General features: G+C 41.9%; 1 protein-coding gene across 1 annotated transcript in view; it reads left to right on the top strand.

The window, feature by feature from the left end:
• The window catches only part of LOC139348563 (matrix metalloproteinase-17-like), a 65515-nt gene extending 51043 nt beyond the window's left edge, over positions 1-14472 (top strand). Inside the window, exons 5-10 of the mRNA XM_070988793.1 lie at positions 272-448; positions 1481-1583; positions 3225-3307; positions 4880-5032; positions 5706-5963; positions 12634-14472. Of these exons, the coding sequence (XP_070844894.1) occupies positions 272-448; positions 1481-1583; positions 3225-3307; positions 4880-5032; positions 5706-5963; positions 12634-12959 (1100 nt within the window). The 3' untranslated portion in view covers positions 12960-14472. The remainder of the gene's footprint in view (positions 1-271; positions 449-1480; positions 1584-3224; positions 3308-4879; positions 5033-5705; positions 5964-12633) is intronic.
• The last annotated feature ends 1020 nt before the right edge of the window (positions 14473-15492 follow it).

Below are 15492 nucleotides of genomic sequence, written 5' to 3'. Positions count from 1 at the left end.
TACTTTCCAAACATATTTGCAATCAAGAATAGCAGAAAATAAACTAAGTGGGCTGCAAGTCGCTGTGCAAGTCATGTCTAAATTAGTGGTAGGACCACAGACGTATCTTTGTGGTAACCCCACTGTACAGTACCTATACTCACCAAGGTCTCACATGATGCTGAGCAGTTTTGATTTCCCTTTCTTGTCATTTCTGCATTTTCTTTTAATGTTGTACCACCATGATGTAAACTCTTGTTATTATTATTGTCTCTCTCTCTGTCCCCTTCAGACTCTCATGGGATGGATCTGTTTGCGGTTGCAGTCCATGAGTTCGGTCACGCCATCGGGCTGGTTCACACCTCAGCCATGGAGTCCATCATGAGGCCGTACTACCAGGGTCCTGTAGGAGACCCTCTGAAATACGACCTACCCTATGAAGACAAGGTCCGCGTCTGGCAGCTCTACGGTACGAGGGAACATGTGGTCAGCTTATGCTGTGTGTGTGTGTGTGTGTGTGTGTGTGTGTGTGTGTGTGTGTGTGTGTGTGTGTGTGTGTGTGTGTGTGTGTGAGAGAGAGAGAGAGAGAGAGAGAGAGAGAGAGAGAGAGAGAGAGAGAGAGAGAGAGAAGAATTTCAGAATTTCCATTAGTAAATCTGCCTTGGGTGTTATAAAAAGTGCACACGTGAAAATTGGTATTTCAGTAATTGCTTAGCACTGGGGGACATGCTGTCAGAAATGAATGAAGTGGTCATGTAACTACGAAGGGCACCTTATAAATGCAGGTAATAGAATGTATGACATTCATGGCAGGTCACTGCTTCCAGAATACTTACAAATACTGCTCTCCGAATACTGTTCTCCACTGTTCTGGACATACAGTAGACTCTGCATTATTGCTTACAGCATTACATCATTACCTCGTGATTATTGTATCATGAAATTTACATACTGGCTAAATCAGTTGTTCATTAGAGTCTGTTTCTGCCTCTTTCCAATCTCAGTGATGATCAGCGCTGTGAAGCCTCAGAGTGTGTGTGTCTCTGTGTGTGTAAACATTACGGAGGCATACTTTACTCATACCTGCATTCACAGAATCTCCCTCTTCTCCGCTGACTATGACTCATGAGCCTCTGCTGTAATTATGTGTTTTCCCAGTGCAGTGGTGGAAACACCAGTTTTCTGGTGACACCTCAGCAGAATGAAGCTGCGGAGGCCACCTCAGGCAGGAAGCAGCAGTTGATGAGTTCTGTAGAAGTGAGGTTATTGATTTGATGAAAACAGAGTTGGAGTTAATTGGACCTCATTATGGCAAGTGAACTCATCACAGCATTTGCTAATATAGGAAATGGAAGTGACTGAACTATGAACAGTATGTGCCATGTTATACTATGGTACAATGTAGGGAAATAATAATACAACAAAAGTAGAGAAAATAACTAAGAATCAAAATATGTCATTTTTGTTGTGTATTCATTTGAGCTGGCTTTTGACCTTTTAGGTGTCAGAGACTCTGTGTCCCACACAAACCGACCAGGAAATCCCTCCCAGACAGCTGAACCTCCTGTCTTGCTGGACCTTCCTGAAAACAGATCCTCAGTTCTGTAAGTAGATGTATAAAAAAAATACACCTCCGCATCTTCAGCAATCTTTTCTTTGTCTCAAGGGCCTTCACTCATTCTGTAAATCCCATTCAGTGGCACAACTGTCTGTGCCTTAATGGCCAGAGAAGAGCAGCTTGCAGCTCAGGACACATTTTCACATGTGCTGCGCTTCGATGCGTCTTATGGCTTTAGCTGGCTGGTGGTCATGGACGAGGACATGCACATAAACGTCTGCAGAAATCCCATAAACATTTTAATGTCTGCCATGTTTTCCTGTTTCAAGCTGATATAAATTCCTTAACTAGGCATGTTTACACAGTCATTAAAAATGTGAGTATTTTTAAGCTAGGGCCATGATAGAAGTTCATCGACATCCATAAGAACACTGTGCTCTTAATAGGCCTCACAGAGGTGTTGTTTATTGCAGAATAAGTGTATTGGATGTGATTATGAAGAGATCTTTATTTTTCTGATGGTTCCCTGTACATCAACATAATTATATTGTGATTGTTTTTTCTTACTTTTTCCCCACTTCCACTGAGAAACAATATGAATCCATGCAGAATTACCCAACATTTATTGTAGAAACGGCTTTTTTGTAGTTTGATAAGAAGTCATGGCGTGCCGGCAAAGCAAATTAGCTAAGAGGCTGAGAGTGAGCTTGGGAGCCTGCCCGTCTAATTAAGTAATTCCCCAAAGCAAGTTGGGCGGCTATCAGCCTGTAGTTTTTCAGATTATCAAGGATAATTAGACTTAATTTTGTCCATTTATGTATTTTGAGTGTATATACTCACACTCACACACAGACCCAAACCACCAAGCGCTAACTTTAAAGTAGCCCCCAAGAGGTCCAACAGAAGAGTTCACAGAAATGTCTTCATTCTGAAGGTCTGCGATTCAAATTTATTTCAGAAAACACACACGTGAACGCACACACACACACAACAGTAAACAAGGCAAACAAAATAAGGCAGCACTTAGAGGGACGTCTTAGCTGAGCAGGCAGTAGTGGGATAATTAACGTCTTTTGCTCGCCAGTTTCAGACTTCCACTGCTTTCATTAATCATTTCCCACTGACTCCATCAGGTTGTGATGTGTGGAAAAGCTGGATTAGGCCTGACAAGGGCACCTATACTGACCACTAGGCAGTGGTGTCATGTTAATAGAGCTCTGAATAGAGACCTTTGTCGGTAATATAAGGCCTGGCGAGCTCCCACTCTCAGCCCTGTGGTGCTAATGGCTTCATCATTGGCAGGCCAGCCACGTCAGTGCTTTAAATCACTTAAAAACTCGGGAGATAAATGCACCAAGGGACCTCACCATGTCAGCCCGATAGCATCTCCTCTTTTGTTTGGCCTGGTTTCACCGATTCATGCACAGACACCCATTCACAGCAGATGAAAAGAGAAGCATGAACAAAATTTAGATGCATGAAAAGATCTTGAAAAGGATGAACACAATCAGTATTGGATTTTACAACAACTTTTCTTCACTTTCATGAATATGTAATAAATCATTGTAGACAATGGTAACTCATCAGTACAGAATTGTCATCAAACATTTAAAGTGTTAATGTCCAGTTTTGCAGTTTTTCCCCTCTTCACAGTCTTCTTTCCTCCTGCGTTCTTCACATCTCTCAGGCTGGCGCAAGATGCCCCCGACAGATGCACCAGTCACTTTGATGCAGTGGCCCAGATACGAGGGGAGGCCTTCTTTTTCAAAGGTGCGGAGTCACAAAGGGAGGTAGATGCACCAACAGACAGACAGACACAAAGCTACAGAGCTGCGTGGGAAAAATAAGAAATTAGCTAAATGAGCGGAAGTCAGAGGAGGCAGAGCAAATTAAAGAGAGAGAGAAAAAAGGCAAGAGGACGAGGATGAGCGAGTGGGCTAGATGTAGACACCCGACTGAGCTCGTTGAGCCCTGCTGAGAGACTGCAGTCCAAAAATTACATCAGGCTTTCATGCTTGCCCTCTGGAGGAATGACCCCGAGCCTCCCGCTGACAACAGAAACAAGAAACGGGCTAGCATACCCTCAGCAGCAGACGTGTTAGCAAAATATCCAAACTTTAACTTACATTTTTAAACCTTTTTTTTTACTTTTTAATCTTTCATATAACTTACAAGAGGTGACAATCAATGCTTACAGATCATTGTTGTGATAATTTTGCCCTGTGAATATTTTGGAGGTTTTGAATTGGTTGCAGTTTTAGTCAGCTTCTATAACATGTATGATGGCATCGGCCTGCCACAAATGTTTGACCTCTTAAACCAAGACTAATCCTTGAAACACATGACTCAGCCTGTTATATTTTGGTCATTGTCTGATGCATAGCGCTATGTCTTTTGAAAGGATGGTGAACCCTCATTTTCAGTTTTGGACTAACTGCAGAAGACAGGAAACCGCTAATAGCTTTTGATTAAGATTGATAAGTAAGCCACATAATTGCAAACACTATACAGCATAAGGCAAGACACACACCAGTTTGAATGAATGAGTCTTTAGCTGCTTTTTAAAGGCCAAAACAGAGACCGCAGAACATAAGTCTGTAGGAAGACCGTTCCACAGTGCTCGACTACTTTAAAGGCGCACCTTTTGTTTTCAGTCCAGTATGAGGGACAAACACAAACCCTTGTCAAAAGACCAAAGTGACCGAGTGGTGATATAAGGATGGAGCAGGTCAAAGATGTAACCACGTGCCTGACCACTGTGTGCCTGATCACCGTTGATCAAGTCTCTACACCAATATTTTAAAGATTTGACTGTCCAGATGAAAAAAGGGACCCAATACACTTAGCAACCTGGAAACTATGCTGTATAAAGTAGTGATAAGGACCTCAGTCTTATTTGCATTCCACTATAAAAACTTGTTAGCCATCCAGTCTTTAATGGCAGTCGGACAATTGAATGGTCAGTCTGTCAATCTCATCAGGCTTTTCAGACATTCAGTTGGATATCATTAGCATAGCAGTAATAAGAGAAACCATTAAACTTGCTATTAATAGTACTATAAGGAAGCAAATACAAAGCAAATAATATGGAACCTAAGACAGAGCCCTGAGGCACACCACGGGAAAAAGCAACAATTTCAGACATGTTGGGACCAAGAATCTGAGAGATAGGAGGGGAACCATTACATTACATTTTGTTACATTAATTAAAATTTGTACTGTCCCCTTAGGGAATGCATGAAAAATAACAGATAATGTTGGCTGCCAGAGCCGTCATTATTTGTTATCAGCATCCTGACTAGCTCTGATCCTCCTAACTCCAAACTGTCCATTTCCTCTTAGGAAAGTACTTCTGGCGACTAACCAGAGAGAAGCACCTGGTGTCTCTGCGTCCGGCTCAGATTCATCTCTTCTGGAGGGGCCTCCCAACCAACCTAGACAGTGTGGATGCTGTCTATGAGAGGCCTGGAGACCACAAAATAGTGTTTTTCAAAGGTACTGTTGCACATGAAGTCCACATTATGATATGTTTTCAGCTCTTGGAATGAGTCTTAAAATGTACAAAAAGTTAGTCTACTTGAATAGTGTCAGTGAGCATCCATGGTCACTGGATTCCTGCTTCTATTTTCTTCTTTCCTCTCTGTCATGGTCAAGTTAACTACATCCATTTGATTTGATCAAATACACTGTTCAATGTGCCTGGTTTAATACATACTGAATTTTAAGTGACAGTGTGTCCAGAACATTTTTTTTTTTTTAACTGCCAATAACCTGCAGACTTTTTAAAGTGTGATTCATCCACACTATAAAGATGCGAGATGAAAAGAGGCAGCTCACACCTTTCTGTCAATGTGGCTTGGGCTTTGAAGAAAATTATGATTTTCTTTTTCTCACTGTGTGATAGGGCAGCATAAATTTAATTTAAAAAATGGGTGCAGAAACAAGGGCATGTTTCACTTTTGATATAAAGTGTAAAACAGCTTTCCTGGCAGAGAATGTTCTTCATTGGCTGTGAAACAAAAATACGTGTAAATCTTATCCTTTCAAGAGAGCGTCGTGTACATATCTCTCAGGTCGCTAATCTTTTTAAATGTATCATCTGAAATGCATACAATGTCTGTTGTGTGAGATGAATAAAATTTGGAGTTTTTCTATCCACCTTCTTCAGGTCTCAAGTACTGGGTATTTAAAGACAATATCGTGGAGGAGGGTTATCCTCGTCCAATCACTGACTTTGGCCTGCCCTCGGAGGGAGTGGATGCAGCCTTTGTTTGGCTACACAACGAAAAAACCTACTTCTTCAAGGACAACCACTACTGGCGCTACGACGACCACCTGAGGCGCATGGACCTGGGCTACCCCAAAGACAGCACGCTTTGGAAGGGGTTGCCGCCTAACCTGGACGACGCCATGAGGTGGTCAGACGGTGAGTAACCTTAAAAACATCTTCTTCCGTCACGAAAGAAGACGATACTGACACATTTGTCCATTTTCTAGCCGCCTATTGAGACCATGACTGTTTCCTGTTTTCCTTTCCTCATCACAATCACACTGCGCCATAAGATGATGAAATACCACAAAAGCAAGTCTTTCTCTGTTTCAGTGTCAGGTGGCTTTTCTAAAGAACTTCCAATCAATATATGTATGTGTGATAATAAAGCTTTTTGCTTCTATTTCAATGTTCCACAGAGTAAATGATCAAAGCCCCCAAAGATAATCCATCACATAGAGCGAAAGGATGAGCAGAAGGAAGCCAGTGACATATTTTGACCTCCTCTGTCTTGATTAAACTTTGATTAAGACATTCTGATTGAGTACATTCAATGTATAAATGATGAATCACCACTGTCTTCCTTCCAGCCATAAATGATCACATTTCCCAGAGAAAAATAGCGTTGTAGCACTCCACCAGAGCATCAGATCACTGGTAGCTCTGGTACTTGTGGCACCTAAGGCAAAACCATGCCATATCCTTCTCAGGGGAATTCCTCAAAGAGAAATAAATTACAAGAGAAATGTGAGACAAGGATGGAACAATTATGCAAGTTTGCAAACATGCAGCCTCAAGTTTTGGAAGTTTTATGATCAGATTATGAATCTGAGTCAAGTTCCCAAGAGCAGTAACACAGTCAGATAGTTGGAGTGACTTGGATGTGTGTCTTTTAAGCTATGCTGGCAGCATGACTCAGCACAGTCGGTCCCTCTGCCTCACACTCTGATGCAGACTTAAATATCCCAACAACTACTGAAGAGATAACCATGAAATTTTGCACAGACATTCGTGGTCTTCAGAGGATGAAACCTCTGAAGTGATCCTCTGCCCTTCCCTCTGGAGTTTTGACTAAAATGTCTCGACAACCAATAGATGGATTTCGTGTCCCTTTATATCCCCCTCAGGACGATTTGTAATAACTTTTGTGATTCTCTGACTTTTCATCTGACACAGGTCAAAGCTTCCATTTGCACATTACTTCCATTTGACTAAATATTTGCAAAACTAATCACAAAAGTATTGAGTTTAGTGCTAACTTGCAAATATTAGGATGCTAAAATGCTAAACTTAGATGGTAATTATTCTAAACAGTATACCTGCTAAACATTAGCAACAATAACTTTTTTTTAACTTTATTTGAGTTTATTTTATTTTGGCAGTCTCCCTCTTTGTGACCATGCACAATTTTTTGTTGGCATAGCTGCAGTATGCAGATTAGAGGCCCATTTGCATTTGATTGTTTGTTGTTTTTTTGTTTTGTTTTGCTTTTTTGTTATGTCAAAATATTTTTTTAACCTTTTTATCTGTCATTTTGACATGGCACACATGGTGGGGTTTTTTGCCAGCACTTTGCTTCACATTCGCTCAGTCAAACACATTCAAACCTTGGAGCTCGCCCAGTGTAATCACAGCAAGCAGCTCCACTGTAGCAGCTGAATATCAAGGTCACAATGCCTTCGTCCATCATCGTATCATAGCTATAGCCCTCTGATCTCATGTGCATGGTAATGAGAGGTGTAACATGGTCGAACACCATTTGTTTGAGAAACTTTGTGCAACCTTTTTTTTCTGTTCGACTTTTGTGTGTGTAGCCTCTAAATGATGGTAGGGCATTTTAGATTTTAAAAATACCTCCAAAAACCAGCCGCTGAGTCTGAAATTTGAGGCCACTCACAGTGGGAGTCAGGATGTCCCTAATCTCCCCTGCAGCATGTGAATACAAGGAATCTCTTTCCCTGTCAGGTGTTTAGTGGTCTGTGTTCTGTCTTCGATCCTGCTCCAAGCTCTTTGATGTGTGTGTGTGTGTGTGTGTGTGTGTGTGTGTGGGTGGGTGTGTGAGGAGAAGCCAAACCCGACTCGGCTTCACCCCCCGGCCATTATCACCGCAGAGCCCGTAAGAGTAAAGTTGGAAACCTACACACGTAAACACACATAGACAGACCATGGGGCCTGGGAACTGGAGCCACATTAAAGCCTGTTCTCCATTTGTTTCACCAGCTCAGGATGACTAGAAAGAGAAAAAAGAGATCAGAACAGACAGGGGAGGACAAAAGAGTGATATGACAGCAAGAAGGAGAGAGGAGATATGCTGACACCTTGTTATGAAAATAGAACAGAGAGATGAGGGGAAGAGGGAGTGAAATGAGGAAGAGAAGAGGAATCCAGACAAGAGGAGATGTGGGGACACCTGAGGATGAAGAAAGATAGCGGAGGAAGAAAAAGAAGATGTTAGAAAGATAGATGGCTTGACTCAGAGGACAGATAGAGAAATCATAGAGAGACAGAGAAAGGCAGTAAAGCCATGGAGAGCGGTTGCTGCGGAGGCAAAAAGGGAGCATAAAGAGTATTAATGTAGCTGTAATGATGATAATAGTCATAGCTGCTGACATCAATGCGGCACCCAGGAATAGTTTAGCCTTTTAGATGTGGCCAGAAAATGTGAAAGTAGAGGAAAATGAAATTTATCAGGCATGAATATTATCTTTAACCTGTAGAAGAAGTTTACATAAACCAGTCAGCATCCATAATTGTAGTGTCATGTTAGTAAAGTCAAAGTTACAACCACTGTTAGCATAACATCAGGAAGAAATTCCACTTTTCTTTGTCCATTTCTAAGAAAGGGATTTTCAGATCAAGGCCGTGAGCATTTTAGAAAGGCATCTGTCCTGTGTGTCAAAAGTAGACTGAACTCAAACTGAACTCAGACAGGAGAAACAAGTCATGCTGTGTGTGCAGTGGAGCAGTTGTGCTCTACTCACTGTAGAGCTCTACAATGCCTCTGGCACAAATGTTCACTTTTTGACTCCAACCTGCCATTTATACTGATAACAGCTCAATAATATTGGGCCTCTCGCAACCAACTTAATGGTAACAAGCTCCAGAAAATGCTAAAACAAAGAAATAACATCTTGGTTAGCAGCTACACCACAACACACCAGTCCAGTATGACACTGATACTAATACAGAATAAACAATATTAAACAAATGAATAGTATGTAACATAATATAAAAATTGGAAAGGTCTGGTGGTAAATGTACAGTAATGATGATCAGTGAGTCACACCATTAGACTTTGTGACATGTTCCTTCATTACCATGAACATGGGCACTGTGGCTTATTCCACATACGCTGTCTTTCTACCACAAATGCTAAGTTGCTTATATTAATCCACAGCTGGAAAAAGTGCCCAATAAATGCACCATTTACTCCTGTTGAGAAACCTTTGCTAAAAGCTGCAGTGCCCAGGTGTTTTAGGATATTACTGATCCTTTGTTGGAAATGAAACTATGCATTTCTGACTCATTTTTAAAGATTTACAGAATGAATGAGTGGACCTGAGGCGGAGAGCTACAGATGGTGCAGGGAGAGAGATAGACTAATCCATTGATGTTTTTGTTTTTTTCCGTGTGATTTGTTGACAACAAAATTATACAGTAACTCCAACCTTAATCTTTCATTCTCATGTTTTTGAAAATGACTTAATCGAGAAGTCCCTCAAGACCAGACACTGCCAAGAAGTAGATCTAATCAGCCTTATATCATGGGAGTATTATGTGTTGTCTCAAGAATGGATTCACCACTTTTGACAGCTCTAAGACTTTGGGTCTCTGAGGAAAACAAAGAAGAATTTGAGGAAGACAAAGTGGCGCTCAGCCCTTAAGGGCCTGGACTTCCATTAATAGTGATTGATGGATAAGGAGAGTGACCTTGTGAGTGGTGAAACTCTTCTGCTTCTGTCTTTGTGAAGTTCAGGTCTAGACTCAGAGAATGAGGACTTTTACAGAAAGTGAGGATATCATGGTCAATTCTCACTGCAAAGGACTTCTGAGGGCTATTTTAGGACTTGTTTTTGTGGTTAAGGTGGGACTGAGAGAAATTAATTATGTTGGGTCGCCTACTTTTCGAGGTTCAATCTGTGTTTCTGTGCACTGTAGACCGTACTTTATTTTAATTCCTACAGGCTGCAGCCCGGCTTGAATATATTCTCATGATTATGTACAGGAAATGGACTCCACGAGTTGTTATGAGCCTTCACCCACTTACAAGAGAGCTGCCTAGAGCAGCACCACTCCCATTTTACAATACCTTTCACATTTGAGGCATGTTGAATGTTGCTTTGACCCATTACGAACACCAAAAACAGCAACAAAAACCCTGTATTTTTAGAGCCAAGGTGATCAGAAGAATTGAGGGTTTCCAGTTAAAACAGTGGAAACTTTGAGTTTTTAAAAAATGAAAGCCAGAGTAAATGTAATTCATTGATTCATCAAGGGCAGAGCCACCTACAGCAGAGGTGTAGGCTTTTTGTCTTGCAGACAATATATTGCTGCGAAGTCATTGCTGTATTGGTCATTTATTTAGAAAGCGATGCTGGAACATATTGCTCACAAATAGTTTTTGGTACATATTCCACTCAGAGCGCAGGTCCTTGACTGCTGGAGAACCTGCTGACGTAAACTGAATGCTTTAATCATTCTCTGTCCTCAGACTTCAGCGCTTGAATGAATGCTAGGCTTCACATCTGTGTGACATGACAGAGTGAGATATGGTTCTTTTCTATAGATTTTATGAGAAATGTGTTTAAACACAATATTTGCTCCACAGTTTATGGGGAGCTGCAAGGCCATTAAAAACGAGAGAAGATTCGTCACTTGTTAATCTCTCATCTCCTATTTGTTTCAGTTACTAGTTTAGCGATCTTGGAACCCATCGGCTAACGTCTGGTCACAGTTTAACTTCTGCCCACCGGCCGTTGTTTACAGTCTTATTAGCAACTTTCTGACAAGTTTAGAAAATGAATGAGCCACAATACCAACACATTTATCCGCTTCTTTGTCTCAGTCACCAGTCAATGAAGAAAGGTCACGTTCTAGTCAAGAAATTCTGAGTGACTTAGTGAATCTAATTTTTCACAGCATATTTTGGAAGCTTTGTTGCAACAAAGTGGTATTTTCATAAGAGGCACATTGTGTTTAGTTTTTCTCTTCTTCTGCCAGTGCCTGTTTGGTATTTTGGTGACTCTAATTGACTTAAGTACCCTGAAGTGAAAGGACAGGCGCGGTAGGGGGTGTGTCGGTAACGATCAAATGGCACATTGCAATTATGGTGTCAAGAATGGCCACAAGGCATCGCTGTGCTCTGTGCTGGCCGGCATACCCACCCTACAAAACGACATGACCCCTTTTTATGTATGCAGTCCTTGCCAGATTTACTTATATAATCATAGCAGTAAGGCAGAATCTGTTCTGGTTCTTCCTCTAAATGGCAAAACAATATGCACCTTCCCTCCAAAGACTATAATTTAAGGATTGTTTGTGCATACTCCTACTGGTGCTCAATTATCCAGTCTCTTCCAGTGCGGGTGCTCAGTCTTGCAGCTATCACTAGCAAAGTTATCAGCCACAATTCAGCTACTCTGCACAGCATCCAAGTGTATACAGGATGCATCTGCCACCTTAGATTTGGTTCAGATCATCCATCAGAGTCCCAAGGTGAATCATCGCACTTCCACGGCAACTAACGGCGAAAAAAAATAAAAGCTTGCGACAACACAGACGGGGAATACTTATCTGTGCCACCTTAGCTGTTTTTTTCATATGGAGTGCGTGGAACCTACCATCTGAACTGTGAGCGCACCAACTGCTAACCAGGGTGTTGGTTTTAGACTGGTCTTGTGTCAGTAGACTACGGGCTATATTTTTATGTGAGTGCACTGAGGAAAGTGTAGATTTGAGTCTGTGAAATGTATTTTCTTGAGACAGTTTTTTGCAGTAAGACGAGAGTCACTGGAGGTGACACAAGTGAAAACTTTAATGAGAAACTATTCCAAATTTATTATACTATATTCATGTTTTGTTTTTTTTTTTTGCTTTTTTTTGCCAATTTTAAATCATCATTTCATGGCGGTTTAATGAATTGGAAGATAACAAAGCAAGCATGTCTAGCCACTGCCACACTGCTGAAGTGCTTGGAAAACACTTTTATGTTAGATGTAACATAACGTTACTGACTTGACCAGAACATTTCTCAGGTCAAGTGAATAAACAGCAAAACATCCAGTGCATTTTACTTCCAGGGTTAAATAAATGTGTCCAAGATGTGCGTTCAGAATGAATTCAAGCCTATCTTACAATATTGTGTAACACTAAAGCACTTAAGCGGTAATGTTGAATGCTAACCTTAGCTGTTGTCAAACAGCAGCTAGGGGGTCATCAAATATATTGTTTTACCTTGAAATATGGACTCTTCTGTCCAGAACTCACTCGCCGGATTGCAGTGCTGTCATTGAATGAAAAGATATTGTTTTCCGTGATGAAAAGTGCCTGTACATGGTCACTGATATGTATCTTCTGTAATCCTCAACAAAATCGAATGATTCCCGCTCTGTCTTGAATAGCTGTACCGTGAATCATGGATTTCATGAACTCAAAGCTCTCAATGTTTTATGTGTCCTGTGCTTGTTTTGTATTCCAGATGAGAGCAGAGACAACTCTGTACCTTGTGTGAATAATAAAATGCACAGACTACTCTGTTCTATGTCATGCACACGCATACACTTTAATACCGTCCCTGTGCCCTCTCTCTCTCTCTCTCTCTCTGAAGGCTCGTCCTATTTCTTCAAGGGGAAGGAGTACTGGAGAGTGCCGGGCAGCGACATGGAGGTGGAGGCGGGCTACCCCCGCCTCATCGCTAAAGACTGGCTGCTGTGCACCGAGATGCAGGCGGACTCTCCAGACACGGAGCCCAAAAGCACGGAGACGAGAGGCAACGTGCACCAGCACCCAAGCCACGCAGAGAACGGATACGAGGTGTGCTCCTGCACCTCCGACACCGCCTCGCCTTTAGGCGCCCGCCCCTCGCCGTCCCCCCTGTGGCTGCTGCCACCTCTCTGGACGCTCTCGCTGGCCCTCCGCTCTGAACTGCTATGATGCCAAAGCACGGGACAAAGCTCCTGAGCGGATTGTTGGAGGGCCAGTGGACACTCTGTGGAAAACTGGAAAATTTTGTTCTTACTATATCATTTGGTATTCTTTTTGCGCCAGTTTTGTTATTTATTTTACCATTCATTTGGCAGGTACTGCCAACGAAAGTAGTCATCCCTACAGGCATCAACCCAATCACCGGGCTTTACATAGGTTTTCACTGAATGGTCAAACTGCCTCATATGTGCCAGGACAAGGTTATTGAATAGAAAGATGAGCACCAACAGTGATTATTTGTCTCCATGTGCAGCAGGTTTGCAGCAGCAGTGCCTCCCATACAGACATGTAAAAAGACATTCTGGGTTGTAGGCGGGGGCAAAGGTGAACGGCATGCCAACACACACTGCTGCCTATTTTATACAGTTAAAGCAGATGCTTTATTACAGGGTCAATACACCAAAATTAGTTCAAAATTAGCTAAAAATGACCAAAATAAATGTTGATACTTACCTCTAGTGGTATCCAGCCACATAGATGTTCAGTTTAATGTAGTAGTCTCTGCCTCCAGCCCACTTTCTTACAGTCTTACAGTCTTTGCAAAAACAATGACCGTGTTACTCTGGATAATCCAAACTCCTAGGGATTATTTCCTCTTTAAAAGCAGCTCCAGTAAAAACAGTTTACAGCAAGCAGGGCCGCTGTTTCTGAAGAGACACAGCGTTGTTGAATTTGAAGTTTTAAAAGTCGTTTTTCAATGTGGTGTGCATAAATAACACAACTTCCAACTCCATTGTATTTGATGTCTCTGAAATGAGAGAAATAAACCCAAAATAATCTGCATGGCAGGATAGCACCAGAGGTAATTGAGTTTAGTAGTATAAGTTTAGGTCTGAACTAGCTTGACTGTGTTTGTGATAACCATGAATGTTTGGTGTGCAAACTTCTTACTGTGCAAGCTGTTGATGGATGGATGGATGGATGGATGGATGGATGGATGGATGGATGGATGGATGGATGGATGGATGGATGGATGGATGGATGGATGAGTAGGTAGGTGGGCTCTGTCAGCACGAGTTTCTTGCCTAAATCACTCAACCGTGCTCTGTAGTGAGGAACTGCTGCTCCTGCACGTACTTCCTTGGGCTCGCTATTTTCACATCTGGTCCAGATGCATTCCCTGCTCTCAGTTTCGTCGCAACTTTTGTATCAAATTCGGATGAAATAATATTCCTGTTTATTTTACAATGTTTTGATAAGGTCATAGAGTTTATAGAGCCTTTTTGTGACTGTTGGATACATTTCCTTAATCGCCCCTTGGTCCTTCTGAAGACAAGAGTCACAACTTGGCCCCTGGATTTATTCTTGCTGTAAAGATATATTTACCTATAGACTGATATATTTGAGTTGAAAGGTTCTGCAGTTATTGCATAACCAAGTGGACTGTGTATATTTCAGGGTGTGTTTTCTAATGTAAAATATTTTTGTAGAAAAATAAAAGAATCTGAATGACTTTATGGCTAACCGTGGTCACATGAATTTGTATGGGCACCGATTATTTGCAGTACTCAGTGTTGCGGCTGTGTGGGCTGAGTGTGTAATCATTTAGCGTTGTTGAGAAGGAGCCCGGCCTTGAAGACAGATGAAGGTAACATGACAGCTTGCAGCCACCAACTGAGAGCTGCTCTCCATCTCTCTGATGTTCTCAAGCATGTTTCCTCTTGTAATGGTCACTGCTGTTCATCAGGAACGCAAAGCACGTCATGTCAATCACACCACACACAGTCTGCCTTATGAACAGATTGGCTGGCGGAGGATTATGCAGTGTACTAATGTTTCTTAAGGAAGGAGAATCAGAAACGTAATGTCACCTCATCTAAAAATATTCAGCAGCTCAGATACTGCTAATTCAGAGATCAAAGTTAACAGGATGTCAGGCCTGTCGAGTCTGGGTAGACTCACACACACACAAATAAGCACACAAGGGTGTGAGCTTGTTTTCAGAGGCGCAATGAGTCAGAAGTTCTTCAAAAAGGGGAAAAATGTAGTTTGTGAATTGAAATATTTCTGACATTTTAAATATATCAACATATATATACACATCCAGTCTAATGAAGAATAGAAACATTGTGCAAATGTCTATATCAGTAATACACTAACCTTAATTATAGGACAAGTAGGATTTAGACAGTGCAACATGGTGGACCCACTCCCTCTGTAGCTCATTCTAATGTAAGAAAAACAAGATTCATATTTCCAGCTGGGGCTGCACAGTGGCGCAGCAGGTAGTGCGCGTGCCTCACAGCAAGAAGGTCGCAGGTCTGATTCCCGGGTCGGGCCTTTCTGTGTGAAGTTTGCATGTTCTTCCCGTGCATGCGTGGGTTCTCTCCGGGTACTCCGGCTTCCTCCCACAGAAACATGCTCATTAGGTTGATTGGTGACTCTAAATTGCCCCTAGGTGTGAGTGTGAGTGTGAATGGTGTGTGTATGTGCCCTGCGATCGGCTGGCGACTGGTCCAGGGTGGACCCGCCTCTCGCCCGT

The sequence above is a fragment of the Chaetodon trifascialis genome, chromosome 20, assembly GCF_039877785.1.
Source record: "Chaetodon trifascialis isolate fChaTrf1 chromosome 20, fChaTrf1.hap1, whole genome shotgun sequence".
Lineage (NCBI taxonomy): Eukaryota > Metazoa > Chordata > Actinopteri > Chaetodontiformes > Chaetodontidae > Chaetodon > Chaetodon trifascialis.
The sequence above is the reverse complement of the archived record's forward strand: the minus strand, read 5'-3'. Positions and strand labels throughout refer to the sequence as shown.